Raw genomic sequence first — 12,537 nt, 5'->3', positions numbered from 1 at the left:
AAAAGCAAAAGGCTTTAACGGGGAGAGAAAAATGAGCAAGATCGAGAGGGCAGCCCCGGTGCAATCCTTTCCAAGAGGCGCTCGGATGAAGGATGCAGGGAAGCAGAGGAGCCCTTCCCGCAGGAGCGAGGTGGCCTTTCACTCACCCGCAGCACCGAGCTGGGGCACAGCAGGGATTTAACCACAGCCAAGGCCACGGCCGGGTGCCAGCGCCGGGACAGGCGCTCTGTGAGGGAAGGCAGAGGGGCAGAGGCTCCCCATTGGCATCCTGCTCCCTCCGCTCACAGACCCATGGAATGGTTTGGGATCCTTTGAGGACAAAGTGTCGTTTCCATATCAGTTAAGGAAAGGTCATTACAGCTCAGAGGCTGCCAAGCAGCAGAAATAATGCAGGTCCAAGGCTTTTTTCTCAGCTCTGGTGAGAAAGCGATAAGTCACCGAGTCCACTCCTGATAGACATCGATGCTCAGGAAGCTGCATAATTCATGCCCGTTGGATCCTGCTGTCGCTCTCACGTCGTGATGGACATTCCCATTCCAACACCTGGCTAAACGGCTTCCAGCCTTCTGGAAAGCTCCCATTCCCCGAGCTCACAGGGTGTTCAAGGGGGGGTGAGACAGCAGGGCGCTGTGCACCAGCACACAGGACCCAGGCTCAGCCCCTCCTGCTCATCCGCCCTCATGGTTTCCCTGTAGCAAGGGGCTCAGGATGCTGGGTTTGGGGCTGTCGGCGCGTGGTGGGGTTTGGGGTAACCACACCTGGCACACACCGGCCGCAGCACTGGGAGGGCTCTAATGACTTGCCAGCACTGGAAACCCAAAGCCCTCTCTGAAAGGCACACGGTGGGAAGCCCGCAGGGAGCTGTGATGCTCTATTGTTACAACAGTCAGCAGAACGGACAGCTTGAGAGCGAGCTGAATGCTGCCCCCCCACTGCACCCAGACCCTCCCTCCTGGTTAAAGAGGCAAAGAATGACTGAAATATGCCATGTTCTGCAGCCACAAAGGGCTGGGAGCACTCAGGTGGATGGGGACCGGGATGCCCCGCTGGCCCCTGGCTGCATCCACACAAAAACGCGGCTCAAACACAACTCAAAGGCACCGGCAGTCACTGACAGCGGGATGGAGCCGGCCTTTGAAACACAACCTTTTCTTCTCCGTGTTTTGCTGCCCGCAGATGTGTTTTCCACCTCAGGCAGAGGGAGGTGATGCTGCTCCCCTCCTGCACAAACCCAATCTGCAATGAGGGGGCAGCCATGAGCATCAGCTGCGGTGTGGCCGCGGCGCCCGGCTGCGCTGCTCAATGCCAGTGAAGCCCCAGCGACGAGGCTCCCTTGGGTGAGATTTCAAGGAGAGGATTTGGAACATACAGCTTCAAAGCGCATGAGAGGGGAAGGGAAGAGATGGCTATCAGGAGAGAGGTTTAACCACATTAAAAGAGTCATCGCCCCCACTGAGACTTTTGCTCTATGCAGCTTTGATCCATTTTTTATCCGTATTTCCTTTCATTTCTCCCCTTTTGTTGAAACACGATGGGGGAATCAATACCAGAGCGAGTGATGCTGCGACATGCTCTGGTTGTTAATCCCGTACCCGAGCGCTTGAAAGCCACAGCCCTGCCTGGGCCCGCTATTAACATCCACGTTTGTGCTGGAGCAATTGCAACAGGGTTTGTTGAACGCAGCCCCCGGGTCGCCCCCCGGCTGAGCGATGGGATGATGGGGATGGAACATTCGGGACGGCAATGCAAAGCAGCTCAGCAAACCCTCTGCAGCCAACAGTGACCGTACCCCTCTGCCTTGGGGCTGACCCACACGTCCCAAAACCTGCTCTCCCGGAAACCCTTTGATCCCTTTGCCAAGAGCCTCATCCCGCACTGCAGCCTGAGACAGCAGGGTCATACTGTGCAGGCTGGAAGGGAGTTAGGGGAGATGGAGATGGAGAAAGAGAACACCAGAGGAGGAGAAAGAGAACTCACGTTAAGTGACAACAGCGTTCATCCTTTCAAAATAATTAATATATGATTAATGGCATAAATTACCATAAGATGTGTTATGACATATTGCAGAGACATTTATAAATGTCTACGGTTTAGTTTATAGCAGCCTTTATGCAGCCTTCATAAATTGAAGTGTGTAAATCAATGTGGCTGCCTCTACAATGGGTTTGAGCACATCTTAAAATAATTTATAAAGGATAAGGCAGTTTCTATACAACCTGTATTAACAAAGTCTTTATAAATACAATCTTCATCCAGACTCATCCTATTATAATTCAGTTACTGCATTAGGCACCCAGGAGATGATAGAATTTTTGCTACCTGAAGCTGTCCCTTCGTAGTGTCACTGGGGACAACGTGCAAACAAATGAGTTCATCAATTCACAGACTGGTTTGGGTGGAAGGGACGTTAAAGGTCATCCAACCCCTGCCATGGGCAGGACACCAGCACTGAGCATCACCCAGCTCCTCCATGGGCAGCAAAGAGCTCACAGCCCCCATGACCCTGCAGCAGCCTCCGTTGAGCATCGCTCCCGCACGCCTCACCATGCACCCCAGCACTGAACATCCGGGGGACCTGCTCCCTCCTCAAGCCCCAGCACTTAGACAAGGTACAAGGGAAGGAGCCCGCTCACCTCTGCAGGCGCCGGCGGCTCCCAGGTGGTAGATGCCGGCTAAGACGCGCCACACGGCCGCCTGCTCCTCCGCGGTGATGCCCAATGTGCCCATGGCCGCCCGGAGCTGGGCGAATGCTGCTGAGGCTTTCTGCTTCTCCTCGGGCTGCAGGGGGGAGAGATGGGGCGAGGGGGATGTCACTGCCTCTGCCAGAGCATCGCAGGAGCAGGGGATACAGGGGGAACGCAATGGGGCCGGAGGAAACTGTGTGGCGAGCAGGACAGCGAGGCTTCAGTGGAGCAGCAGAGGCAGGGGCAGTGCTCAGCTTGGCCCCGTTGCAGACCATGCACTCCCTGCACTGAAGAGATGCTGCCCAGGGCCGGTGCTGCCCGGCTCCTGCTGACCCTCTGCATCCCAGCAGGAAACCCTCCATGCTGCGATGGGGAACCCACAGGACCGGGGTACCGTGGTACCTCCCTGTGCTCTGCACAGAACTGCTGCTCCAACAGCCAACCGCTTTGGAGCTCCCTGGTGAAGATTGAACATTGAATCCATCACCAAATGATGTAACTGCAAATTGCTGCCGTGCATCGTGGGGCTTTGGCACGATCGGCCTGATCTCTGCAAACAGCTCAGAATAGCGAGGGGATGGGAATCAGTGTTGGCTCTTTTAGCCCCCCTAAAAATCACATCCCGGACTCTCCAAAGGGTGCGCTCCCCCACCCAGGAGCTGCCACTGCAGGGAAACATCAGGGGCTCTTGGTCCTGGATCACAGGATCTATCCCTGGGGTGGATGGAGGGGTCCAAGCCCAAGTGCAGACCCCACGCAGTGGTAGCCCCAGTCCCAGCAGCTCCCATGGGGCAGATGCATTCTCACACCCCAACGTTCTCTCCCTCCATGTGCCTGGTGCAGAGGCACCATCCGGAGGCACCCATCAGCCGAGGACCCAGCACATCCTCTACCCGGGGGGGGGGGGACGAAGAGCACACACTTGCAGCATCCCGCTGCAGGCAGTGTGCGGCTCCAGGGCTTCCCCTCACCTTTGTGAACGGCTTGATCCCAAAGGAATTGTTCTCAGACACCTGGTGCAAGTGCAGCGTTGTCCTGGAAGCAGTTACAGGAGACAAGAGTCAAGCTCCCTCCTTGTCTGCCCCAGCACTCCCCAGACCCCTGCCTGCTCCTTTACTGCAGCATCCCAGGAGCCTTGATGGGAATGCTGCCATGGCTCTGCCTACACAGGGGTTGGAGCCAGGACCCTTTTTTGCCCAGGGTAGCCTGAGGACATGCAGCTTTGGGGGAAAACCAGGAACAAGCAGGGAAAGGGACCTCTATTTGATCAGTCCAATTTTGGTTCAGGTGAAAGGGCATAAAAAGCAGTAGAAAACACCCGTTTCCCAGAAAATCTCTAATATACGTGTGTAAAATCCCTGCAGCATCGCTAACGGGATCGCTCTCACATGCTCTTTATCGGGGGTCTCAAAAACCACGCTGCTGGAGCCAACTTGGTTATAGACCATGGGGAGCCCCTCGGCAGTGGGGAACCCATCCGCTGAGCACCCAGGCACGGAGTGGAGCCCCCCGGGACCCTCGCACCCACCTCTGCGCCGCATCCAGCCCCGCCAGCATCAGGGGGAAGACGTTGAAGCTGCTCTCTCCGGGGGGCTGCTGAGCCACACGGCCCCGCTCCAGCAGCATGGTCTGGGGAGGGAGCGGAGGCAGGGCTCAGGGACAGCCCCAGGGCAGGCAGGAGGAGGGGGGACAGCGGCACCCAGGGACATGGAGATGCTGCCTGGAGCTGGCAAGGAAGGGCTGGTTTTCCCCTTGCAGGGCCGTGACTGGCTTTGAATGCTGTGCACTGCAGGGTGTGCAAGCAAGAGCTGGACCGTGCCCCAGGCGTGCATCAAGGGCCAACGTTTCAGCGCATGGATGCAACACCCACAGTCTCTCCCCACCTCTGGAGGTCTGGGCAGTGTGATGGACTTAGCAAAGATGCTGCAGTCTCCAGCTAAGCCATTGCCTGAGCTTGAGGGGAGGCTGGATCAGCCTCCAGCCTTGTCAAGGTTGTTCCACGCCAGCACTGACACCAGGAACAAGTCCTTGCAGAGCTGGACTTCCCTCTATGACTGTCCCTTCCTCTCACCAGCACCTCAGGGTGGTACTAGTGCTCCAAAGAGCAAATGCAGAGATGCAGCAGTGGGAAGACCCAGCGTTCCCCACACGGGAAGCCCTGGTGCTCCCCACAGCAGACACCAGCTCAAACCCCTTCCTCCATCAGCCGAGGCCCCAGCAGCAATGATTCAAGTGTCTCTGCATCACAGCCAGCCCTGATGGTGATGAAAGCCCTCGGAGGCTCCAGCTGGAGGCTGATGTGGAAGGTGCTGCTACTGAAACGCTGAATTATGCATCTCCTCAGCAACGTTTCGTTCCAGCCCTGTTCTGCTCTCCCTGCCTGGGGACGGGTGATGTGCTGTGAGCACCCCCCCACTGCTGACAGGGCTCCTGCTCAGCTGCAGTTTGGGGCAGCTCTGGTCCAGGAGGAGCAGCAGAGACGAGCATCACTGCCTGCCCCATCCCAGGGACGCGGGGTTCAGCCACAGCCCTCCCATCTCAGCAGGCAGCAAGGTCCATGGGGTACCTGGAGGTGAGCAGCCGTGATCTGGCCGGTGGCACTGAAATCCAGCGACAGGACCATGGAGAAGCGCGTGGAGCTGCTGCTGTGGCCCGTGGTCACCGACCCAAAGGCTCCCAGCACTGTGAACATCGCCTGGATCTTCTCCACTGCAAAACCAGCACCGGCAGCCCCGTGAGCCATCCCGATGCCTGCAGCGCTGCGCTGCTGTGGTGCTCACCAGGAGACAGCCAGACCATGCTGCTGCTCAGGCTGCAAAGAGGCACTGATGGAGGCTTCTCCCCCTGCCTGCATAGGACCAGCCAAGCATGGGGTCAGCATCCTGCACCATGGGAGCACGGGAACATGGTGGGATGGGGATGCGCCAGCCTGCCCAACGCAGCACACTGCTCCAGGCCTTTCGCCACCCCTTGCTGCAAGAGCACGGTGTACCCCGTCCTCTGAAACCCGAGCCTGCCTTCTAACGCTACTGACTGCTCAACAGTGCTTCCCCTCGCGTCACCGGGAACTTGATCGGGTGGGAAAAGTGCTGCCCCAAGCACGCCCCCAGTTCCCTCCTGGTGCCTGCCCTGCTCTTTACCAAGGTAGTAAACGTGTTGGGTCTGGGATGCAGCAGCACCCGCAGCCCTGCCAGCCCAGGCTGCACTCGCACCGGCTGCTCGGGAGCCACCCCAAGGGCATGAATCACACCAGGAGCGGGTCAGACAGAGGCCAGCAGATGGAAACGGCATCCCCCCGGTGCCTGCGGTGCTCCACAGCCTGCAGCCTCTGCCCTGCATCCCGCAGCTTGTGCCCAGCATCCCGCAGCCTGTGCCCTGCATCCCGCCGTCTGTGCCCTGCATCCCGCAGCCTGTGGCCAGCATCCCGCAGCCTGTGCCCTGCAGCCTGCAGCCTGTGCCCTGCAGCCTCTGCCCTGCATCCCGCAGCCTCTGCCCTGCATCCCGCAGCTTGTGCCCAGCATCCCGCAGCCTGTGCCCTGCATCCCGCCGTCTGTGCCCTGCATCCCGCAGCCTGTGGCCAGCATCCCGCAGCCTGTGCCCTGCAGCCTGCAGCCTGTGCCCTGCAGCCTCTGCCCTGCATCCCGCAGCCTGTGCCCTGCATCCCGCAGCCTGTGCGCAGCATCCCGCAGCCTGTGCCCTGCATCCCGCAGCCTGTGCGCAGCATCCCTCAGCCTGTGCCCTGCATCCCGCAGCCTCTGCCCAGCATCCCGCAGCCTCTGCCCAGCATCCCGCAGCCTCTGCCCTGCATCCCGCAGCCTCTGCCCTGCATCCCGCAGCCTCTGCCCTGCATCCCGCAGCCTGCGCACAGCATCCCAAAGTGGGACGTGGAGCTCGTACCTGAGACTCTGCCGTCCACGCTGCCCGCGGAGCCCACCAGGAACTCCAGAGCTTTCCGGCAGCACGAGGTCCTGCCAGCGCCGCTGCGCCCCAGGGGCACGATGGCCTGGTCCTGCCGCTGCAGCAGCAGGTTCCTGTAGGCTCTCTGTGCCACCGAGCAGATGTGGGGGGGCATGTCCCGCTTCCCCTTGAGTGCCTGCGGGAGGGGGACAGCACAGCCCAAAGCAGGCTTCTCACACAGGAAATCCTGACAGCATCCACACTCAGGGGGATGGTTTCTCCCCAGGGTGCAAAACCCCACGAGATTCCCAGAGGAAAGGGAAATGCTTCCCAGCCTGGCCAGCTTGGCCTTGCCACACTAGTACCAGAGACATGGTTGGGAGCTGACCCAGGGAACCTGCAGCAAAACCCACTCCATCTTGCCCCTGAGCAACGGTTCTGAGCATCCCTGATCCCGAGTGTCTTCAGAGCATCCCCAGGCCCAAGTATCCCCAGAGCACTCTCCCACCCTGGGCATCCCTTGTCCCGAGTGTCTTCAGAGCTTCTCTGGCCTGGAGCATCTCTGGTCTCAAGCGTCCTCAGAGCATCCTCCAGCCCAAGCATCGCCTGTTTCAAATGTCCTCAACGCATCCCCTCTCTGAGCATCCCCAGTCCCCAGTGTCCTCAGCACATCCCCTCTCTGAGCATCCCCAATCCCCAGTATTCTCAACGCATTTTCCTCTGAGCATCCCCAATGTCTTCAGCTCATCCCCTCTCTAAGCATCCCCTCTCTGAGCATCCCCAATCCTGAGTATTCTCAACACATTTCCCTCTGAGCATCCCCAGTGTCCTCAGCTCATCCCCTCTCTGAGCATCCCCAGTCCCCAGTGTCCTCAGCGCATCCCCTCTCTGAGCATCCCCTCTCTGAGCATCCCCAATTCCCAGTATTCTCAAGCATTTCCCTCTGAGCATCCCCAGTGTCCACAGAGCATCCCCTCTCTGAGCATCCCCAATCCCCAGTATTCTCAACGCATTTCCCTCTGAGCATCCCCAGTGTCTTCAGTGCATCCCCTCTCTGAGCATCCCCAGTCCCGTGTTCTCAACACATTTCTCTCTGAGCATCCCCAGTGTCCTCAGCGCATCCCCTCTCTGAGCATCCCCTCTCTGAGCATCCCCAGTGTCCTCAGTGCATCCCCTCTCAGCGCATCCCCTCTCTGAGCATCCCCAGTCCCCAGTGTCCTCAGCTCATCCCCTCTCTGAGCATCCCCTCCCTGAGCATCCCCAGTCCCCAGTGTCCTCAGCTCATCCCCTCTCTGAGCATCCCCAATGTCCTCAAGCGCATCCCTTCTCTGAGCATCCCCTCTCTGAGCATCCCCAGTCCCCAGTGTCCTCAAGCGCATCCCCTCTCTGAGCATCCCCAGTGTCCTCAGCGCATCCCCTCTCAGCGCATCCCCTCTCTGAGCATCCCCTCTCTGAGCATCCCCAATGTCCTCAGCGCATCCCCTCTCTGAGCATCCCCAATGTCCTCAGTGCATCCCCTCTCAGCGCGTCCCCTCTCAGCGCATCCCCTCTCAGCGCATCCCCTCTCAGCGCATCCCCTCTCTGAGCATCCCTTACCCCGAGCATCCTCAGCGCACCCCCGCCCCGCGCATCCCCGGCCCCGGCAGCGGCGGTCGCACGGTGCCCCCTGCCGGCCCCGCCGCTCCCGGCGCCCCCCGCCTCTGCCCCTCGGGGTGCGGTGGCCGCGCTCACCCTGCCCGCGGTGCCGGTGCCGCTGTCCCGGATGGACACGAGGCTGGGCCCGGCGAACGTGCAGGGCAGGCGGGCGCGGTAGCGCTGCTGCAGCGTGTTCATGGCGCTGCAGGCGTTGAGGCTGAGGAGCGCCGCCAGGTCCTCGGCCAGGTCCAGGCTGGGGGGGTTGCTCTGCAGGAAGAGAGATGGAGCCCCCCCACCTCGAGCAACGCCACCGGGCCTCGGGCAGCGCCGGGCCCCTCGGGCAGTGCCAGCCGGGGCCGTGCCCGAGCCCTGGGGCCGATCCCTCACCCTCTGCACGCTGTCCTCGTCCACCTCGGTGACGCTGCCGTCCGCCTCCCGGCGCACCCGCACCCTCCCCGCCGGCAGCTCCGGTGTCCCCACGTCCGGCTTCAGCTGCGTGGCTGCAAGGAGAGGCCCGTGAGCCCCCCGGCGCGGTACAATGAAGGGGGATGCATCGTGGGGGGCTGCAGAGGGGCCATCTCCAACGCCCGGGGCCCATCCTGCTCCTGGTCACAGCCGGGCTGGGGACACCGCTTAGGTTCGGTGCTGAAAAGCGAGGGCAGAGGAAGGCAGTTACCGAGCGTGAATCCATCCTCCTGGACGAGCCAGACCTTCCCCGCTTCGTACCAGACATCCCCGGGAGCCTGCAGGGAGGAGAGAAGGGAATCCTGCAGGACCCAGTGGAAACTGCGCTGGACAAACTGCATCTGCCCCCTGACAGCAGCAGGAGCCCTGCTGCCTGCCTGGCCCAGCAGGCCCTTGGTACCTTACCTGGTCCCTGTCCGTGCTCTCGCCTGTCTCTTTGCTCTCTCCTGGCGCCTCTTTCCCCTCTCCCAGCTCTTCCTTCACCTTCCCCACCTCTTCGGACTTGTCCTGGGCCCCTCCTGGCTCCTCCTTGGGCCCCTCTGACTTGTTTGCAGTTTTTCCAGGCTTTTTGATTTCCCTTGGCTCCTTCCTCCCATCGCCAACATCTTTCTTCATCTTCTCCGGCTCTTTCCTGCCCGGTCCCAGCTCCCTCTGGGCTCCTGCCTTGGCTCGAGGCTCTGCGGGGCTCGGGGGGGCCCCCTTCTCCTTCCTGGTGCTCTCAGGGACCTTGCCCCTGTCCCCCACCTTTGCTGGGGCTTTGCTGGGGCACTGGGGGCCCTTGCAGGGTGCAGGGGCTGGAGGCTGGGGGCTGGCCCCTGGGCAGGGGTCCCTGGGGCTCTTCTCAGGGCACAGCGGCTTCACTGCCTTTAGAGCCTCAGGGCGAGGGGTCTCCACCAGCTTTGGGGCAGCCGATGTGGGGGTCAGAGCCTGGGGGCTGCCCCTTGGGCAGGGGTCTTTGGGGCTCTTCTTGAGGCACAGCAGCTGCGCTGCTTTGGGAGCCTCAGGGTGAGGGGGCTCTGCCCGTTTGGGGGCAGCCGGTGGGGGGGTCAGAGGCTGGGGGCTGCCGGGGTCCTTGGGGCTCCTCTTGGGGCACGATGGCTGCGCTATGGGAACCTCCGGCCGTGGGGTCTCTGCTGGCTTTGGGGCCGCTGCTGTGGGGCTGGGTGCTGGGGATGGGGCTTTGCTGGCGCTGGGCCCTGGCACAGCCCTCCCGGATGGCAGCTCCTTGGGTGAGGGGGGAATCACCCCCTTGCCCCCCTGCCCCGCTGCCTGCAGCCCGTTGGGCAGCGCCCGCCCGTCCTTGGTCCCCTCTGCTCCAGCTGCTGCGGTGACCCCGGCTCCGGCCCCGCCGTCCGCTGCCACGGGCTGCAAGGGAAGGAGGGGAGGGGGGTCCAGCGCGAAGGACCCAGCCCCACGAGGGATGCTCGCGCCAAGCACAGAGCCCCAGCCCTGACCTGCTCGCTCCAGGCGGAGCCGATGGCTGCAGGTGGCTGCATGGACCTGGCTGCACGGGTGCAGTCGGCACCATCCCCATCCTCCTCCCTCCCGCTTGGCCACTTCCCGGGTCACCGCTTGGTGCCGTGCCCAGGGACACCCCTTCCAGGTGAACCAGGGAGCCTCGTGCTCTGCTTAATCACTCACCTTCTAATTAAGCCAGTCAAGAGCCCCAGGTTGATTTACGCTTGAGGCCCTGCCATCCAACCCCAAAACCACCTCAGGCTTCGGCCCCGCAGCCCCCAGTCCCTGCTCTGGCTGGGCACAGACAGGGACACCCCTTGATGCCAGGGCTCCTCTCACCTCCTCTTTGCTGCTCGCCTTTTCCTTCCTCAGCTTGGCCGCCTTGGCCTCCTTCTCGGTCTCCCTCACGAGCTGCTTGATGAACCCCCCGGGGATGACGGACAGAAGCAGGGGGGGAGCAGCAGGGGGTGGCCCCCGGTCCTCGTCCCGGATCTGTTTGCAGGAGCAGAGGCTGGTTATGGGCACGGACAGGGATGGGAGCCCTGGCAAAGCCAAGCCCGTGGGCAGCAGCGCGGGCACAGAGCCGAGCACCAGCTCAAGGCAGGGCCAGCGCAGCGGCCGCAGGTGCAGGATGCAGGATGCTGGTGATGCCGTGAGCCAGCCGTGAGCACCGGGCTGTGGTGAGCAGCAGCAGAAGCACTCAGAAGCCCTGCAGGGAAGCGCCAGGTTTCCACACAGCAGCTCTGGCTGCGCTGCCAGCTCTGCCCAGCACCAGCAGCTCCAGCACGGCCATGGCAGGAACCATCTCGGCTGCAGTGAGTCCAGAAGCAGCTCCCAGCATCGCTGCGGCCACATGCGGATCCCTCCATGCCCGGTCCAAGCTGAACCCCGTTTCCTGCAGCCCCCACAGCAGAGGCTCCCCCAGCACCAAACCTGCAGAGCCCTGCCCCAAACCACAGCAGAAACACTCAAACCAGACCATTGAGGCTGCAAAGGTGCCCAGGGCCTGCAGGGCTGGACACAGCATGAGTGATGCACCCTGGAGCTGCAGGGACACCAACCCTGGAGCCATGCTGGGGGGGGTGCCTGCAGTGTGTCTCCCACCCAGCACCCTGCGAGCATCCAGCCCCAAACACCGCTGGTACCACCCCAGAACGGGACTTTCCTTCTGCTCCCAGAGCGCCAGACGTGAGGAGATGGCCATGTCGGCGAGCGATGGGGCTCTACGGGACCCACGGGCAGAGAGAGAGCAGAGTTAGCCAGGGGCTACCGCTGGCCAAGGGGCCACGCTCAGGGCTGTGCGCTGAAGGAACGGGGCTTTGGTGCGCCGGGGAGGGCACAGCCATCAGCAGCCACATCCAGCCCCTGCCATGGCCCAGGGAGGCGATGGCACAAGGTGCTGGTGGCATCGGGGCAGTGCTGGGGCCCCGCTGCCCTGCACTGGGTGGCTCTGGGCGGCTGCAGGAGCCAGCCCGTGCCCCGCTTTGGGCTGACCCCGGCTTCACCTGTCGAGATCATTCATGCCCCGAGCGGGTCGGGGCTCGCCCGGCCCAGCCGCTCGCTCCAGCGCCCGCATCGCCTTGTACAGTAAAGGGCAGGAGCGCCAGGAGCCGGCTCAGGAATGTCATCTGCTCCTGGGGCAGCGGCCCCCCGGGCCACAAGCCCTGGCTCCCAGCGGGGACAGGCGCTGCCCCGGCGCTGTGCCCCCGGCCAGGGCTCGGTGGTCCACGGGGTAGAACCGGCCCCAAACAGCGCGGCTGGAGCCCAACAACACCCGGGGCCGGATCCTCAGTCCTGCTCCACGCAGGGGGAAACTGAGGCACGGAGAGGGCACGTGCCTGGACCAAGCACCCGCTCGGCCCGAATGAGGGCTGGGGACCGGCACCGGCACCGGCACCACCCCGGCTCCCCCGCTCACGGATGCGGCCCCATGCGGGGCTGGTCCCCACGCGGGAGCCGGCTGGGGGCTTGCTCCTGCTGGCACCCAGGACCCGCTGCCATCGCGGTGGCGGCCAAAATCCGAGGTCCCGAACCACCCCCCCCGCACAGGGCAGGAGGCACCGTCCCCGTTCCCGTCCCCGCTCCCACCGCAGCCCTCCCCGGCACGGAACAGCCGCTGGAGCCGCCGCTGTCGCCGTCCGCTCCCACCTAAAAATAGCCGCGAACGCGGAGGGGCCGCGGCCCCGTGCCCGCGCACCCCCGCGGCCCCCGAGCACCCCGACCCGCACCCGAGCCCCCGAGCACCCAGTACCTGGCGGCGGCGGCGGCGGCACCGGGACCGAGCGAGCGGAGCGCGGCCGGACGGGACGGGAGCGGCGCCTCCCCCCGCGGCAGCTGGGCTGCCCCACGTGGCACGGCTAAAAATACCCCTGGACGGCGGAGGGGAACGCGGGGCCTC

At 62.9% G+C, this 12,537-nt stretch overlaps 1 protein-coding gene across 2 annotated transcripts in view; it reads right to left on the bottom strand.

The window, feature by feature from the left end:
• The window catches only part of MYO18B (myosin XVIIIB), a 60,947-nt gene extending 48,498 nt beyond the window's left edge, over nt 1-12,449 (bottom strand). The window contains exons 1-13 of one of the 2 annotated variants that reach the window (XM_062615674.1): nt 12,391-12,449; nt 11,307-11,360; nt 10,479-10,633; nt 9,795-10,046; nt 9,087-9,680; nt 8,893-8,959; nt 8,604-8,716; nt 8,313-8,483; nt 6,582-6,777; nt 5,251-5,393; nt 4,213-4,313; nt 3,656-3,719; nt 2,634-2,778 (exon numbers count right to left, since the gene is read on the bottom strand). In XM_062615674.1, the coding sequence (XP_062471658.1) occupies nt 2,634-2,778; nt 3,656-3,719; nt 4,213-4,313; nt 5,251-5,393; nt 6,582-6,777; nt 8,313-8,483; nt 8,604-8,716; nt 8,893-8,959; nt 9,087-9,680; nt 9,795-10,046; nt 10,479-10,633; nt 11,307-11,343 (2,038 nt within the window). In that variant the 5' untranslated portion in view covers nt 11,344-11,360; nt 12,391-12,449. Of the gene's footprint in view, nt 1-2,633; nt 2,779-3,655; nt 3,720-4,212; nt 4,314-5,250; nt 5,394-6,581; nt 6,778-8,312; nt 8,484-8,603; nt 8,717-8,892; nt 8,960-9,086; nt 10,047-10,478; nt 10,634-11,306; nt 11,361-12,390 lie in introns of both variants that reach the window. The other variant, XM_062615668.1, reaches the window with a different exon arrangement.
• Between the last annotated feature and the right edge of the window lie 88 nt (nt 12,450-12,537).

This window comes from Pezoporus occidentalis, unplaced genomic scaffold (assembly GCF_034315485.1).
Source record: "Pezoporus occidentalis ecotype Australia unplaced genomic scaffold, CSIRO_AGI_Poc_V1 ctg102, whole genome shotgun sequence".
Taxonomy (NCBI): Eukaryota; Metazoa; Chordata; class Aves; order Psittaciformes; family Psittacidae; genus Pezoporus; species Pezoporus occidentalis.
The sequence above is the reverse complement of the archived record's forward strand: the minus strand, read 5'-3'. Positions and strand labels throughout refer to the sequence as shown.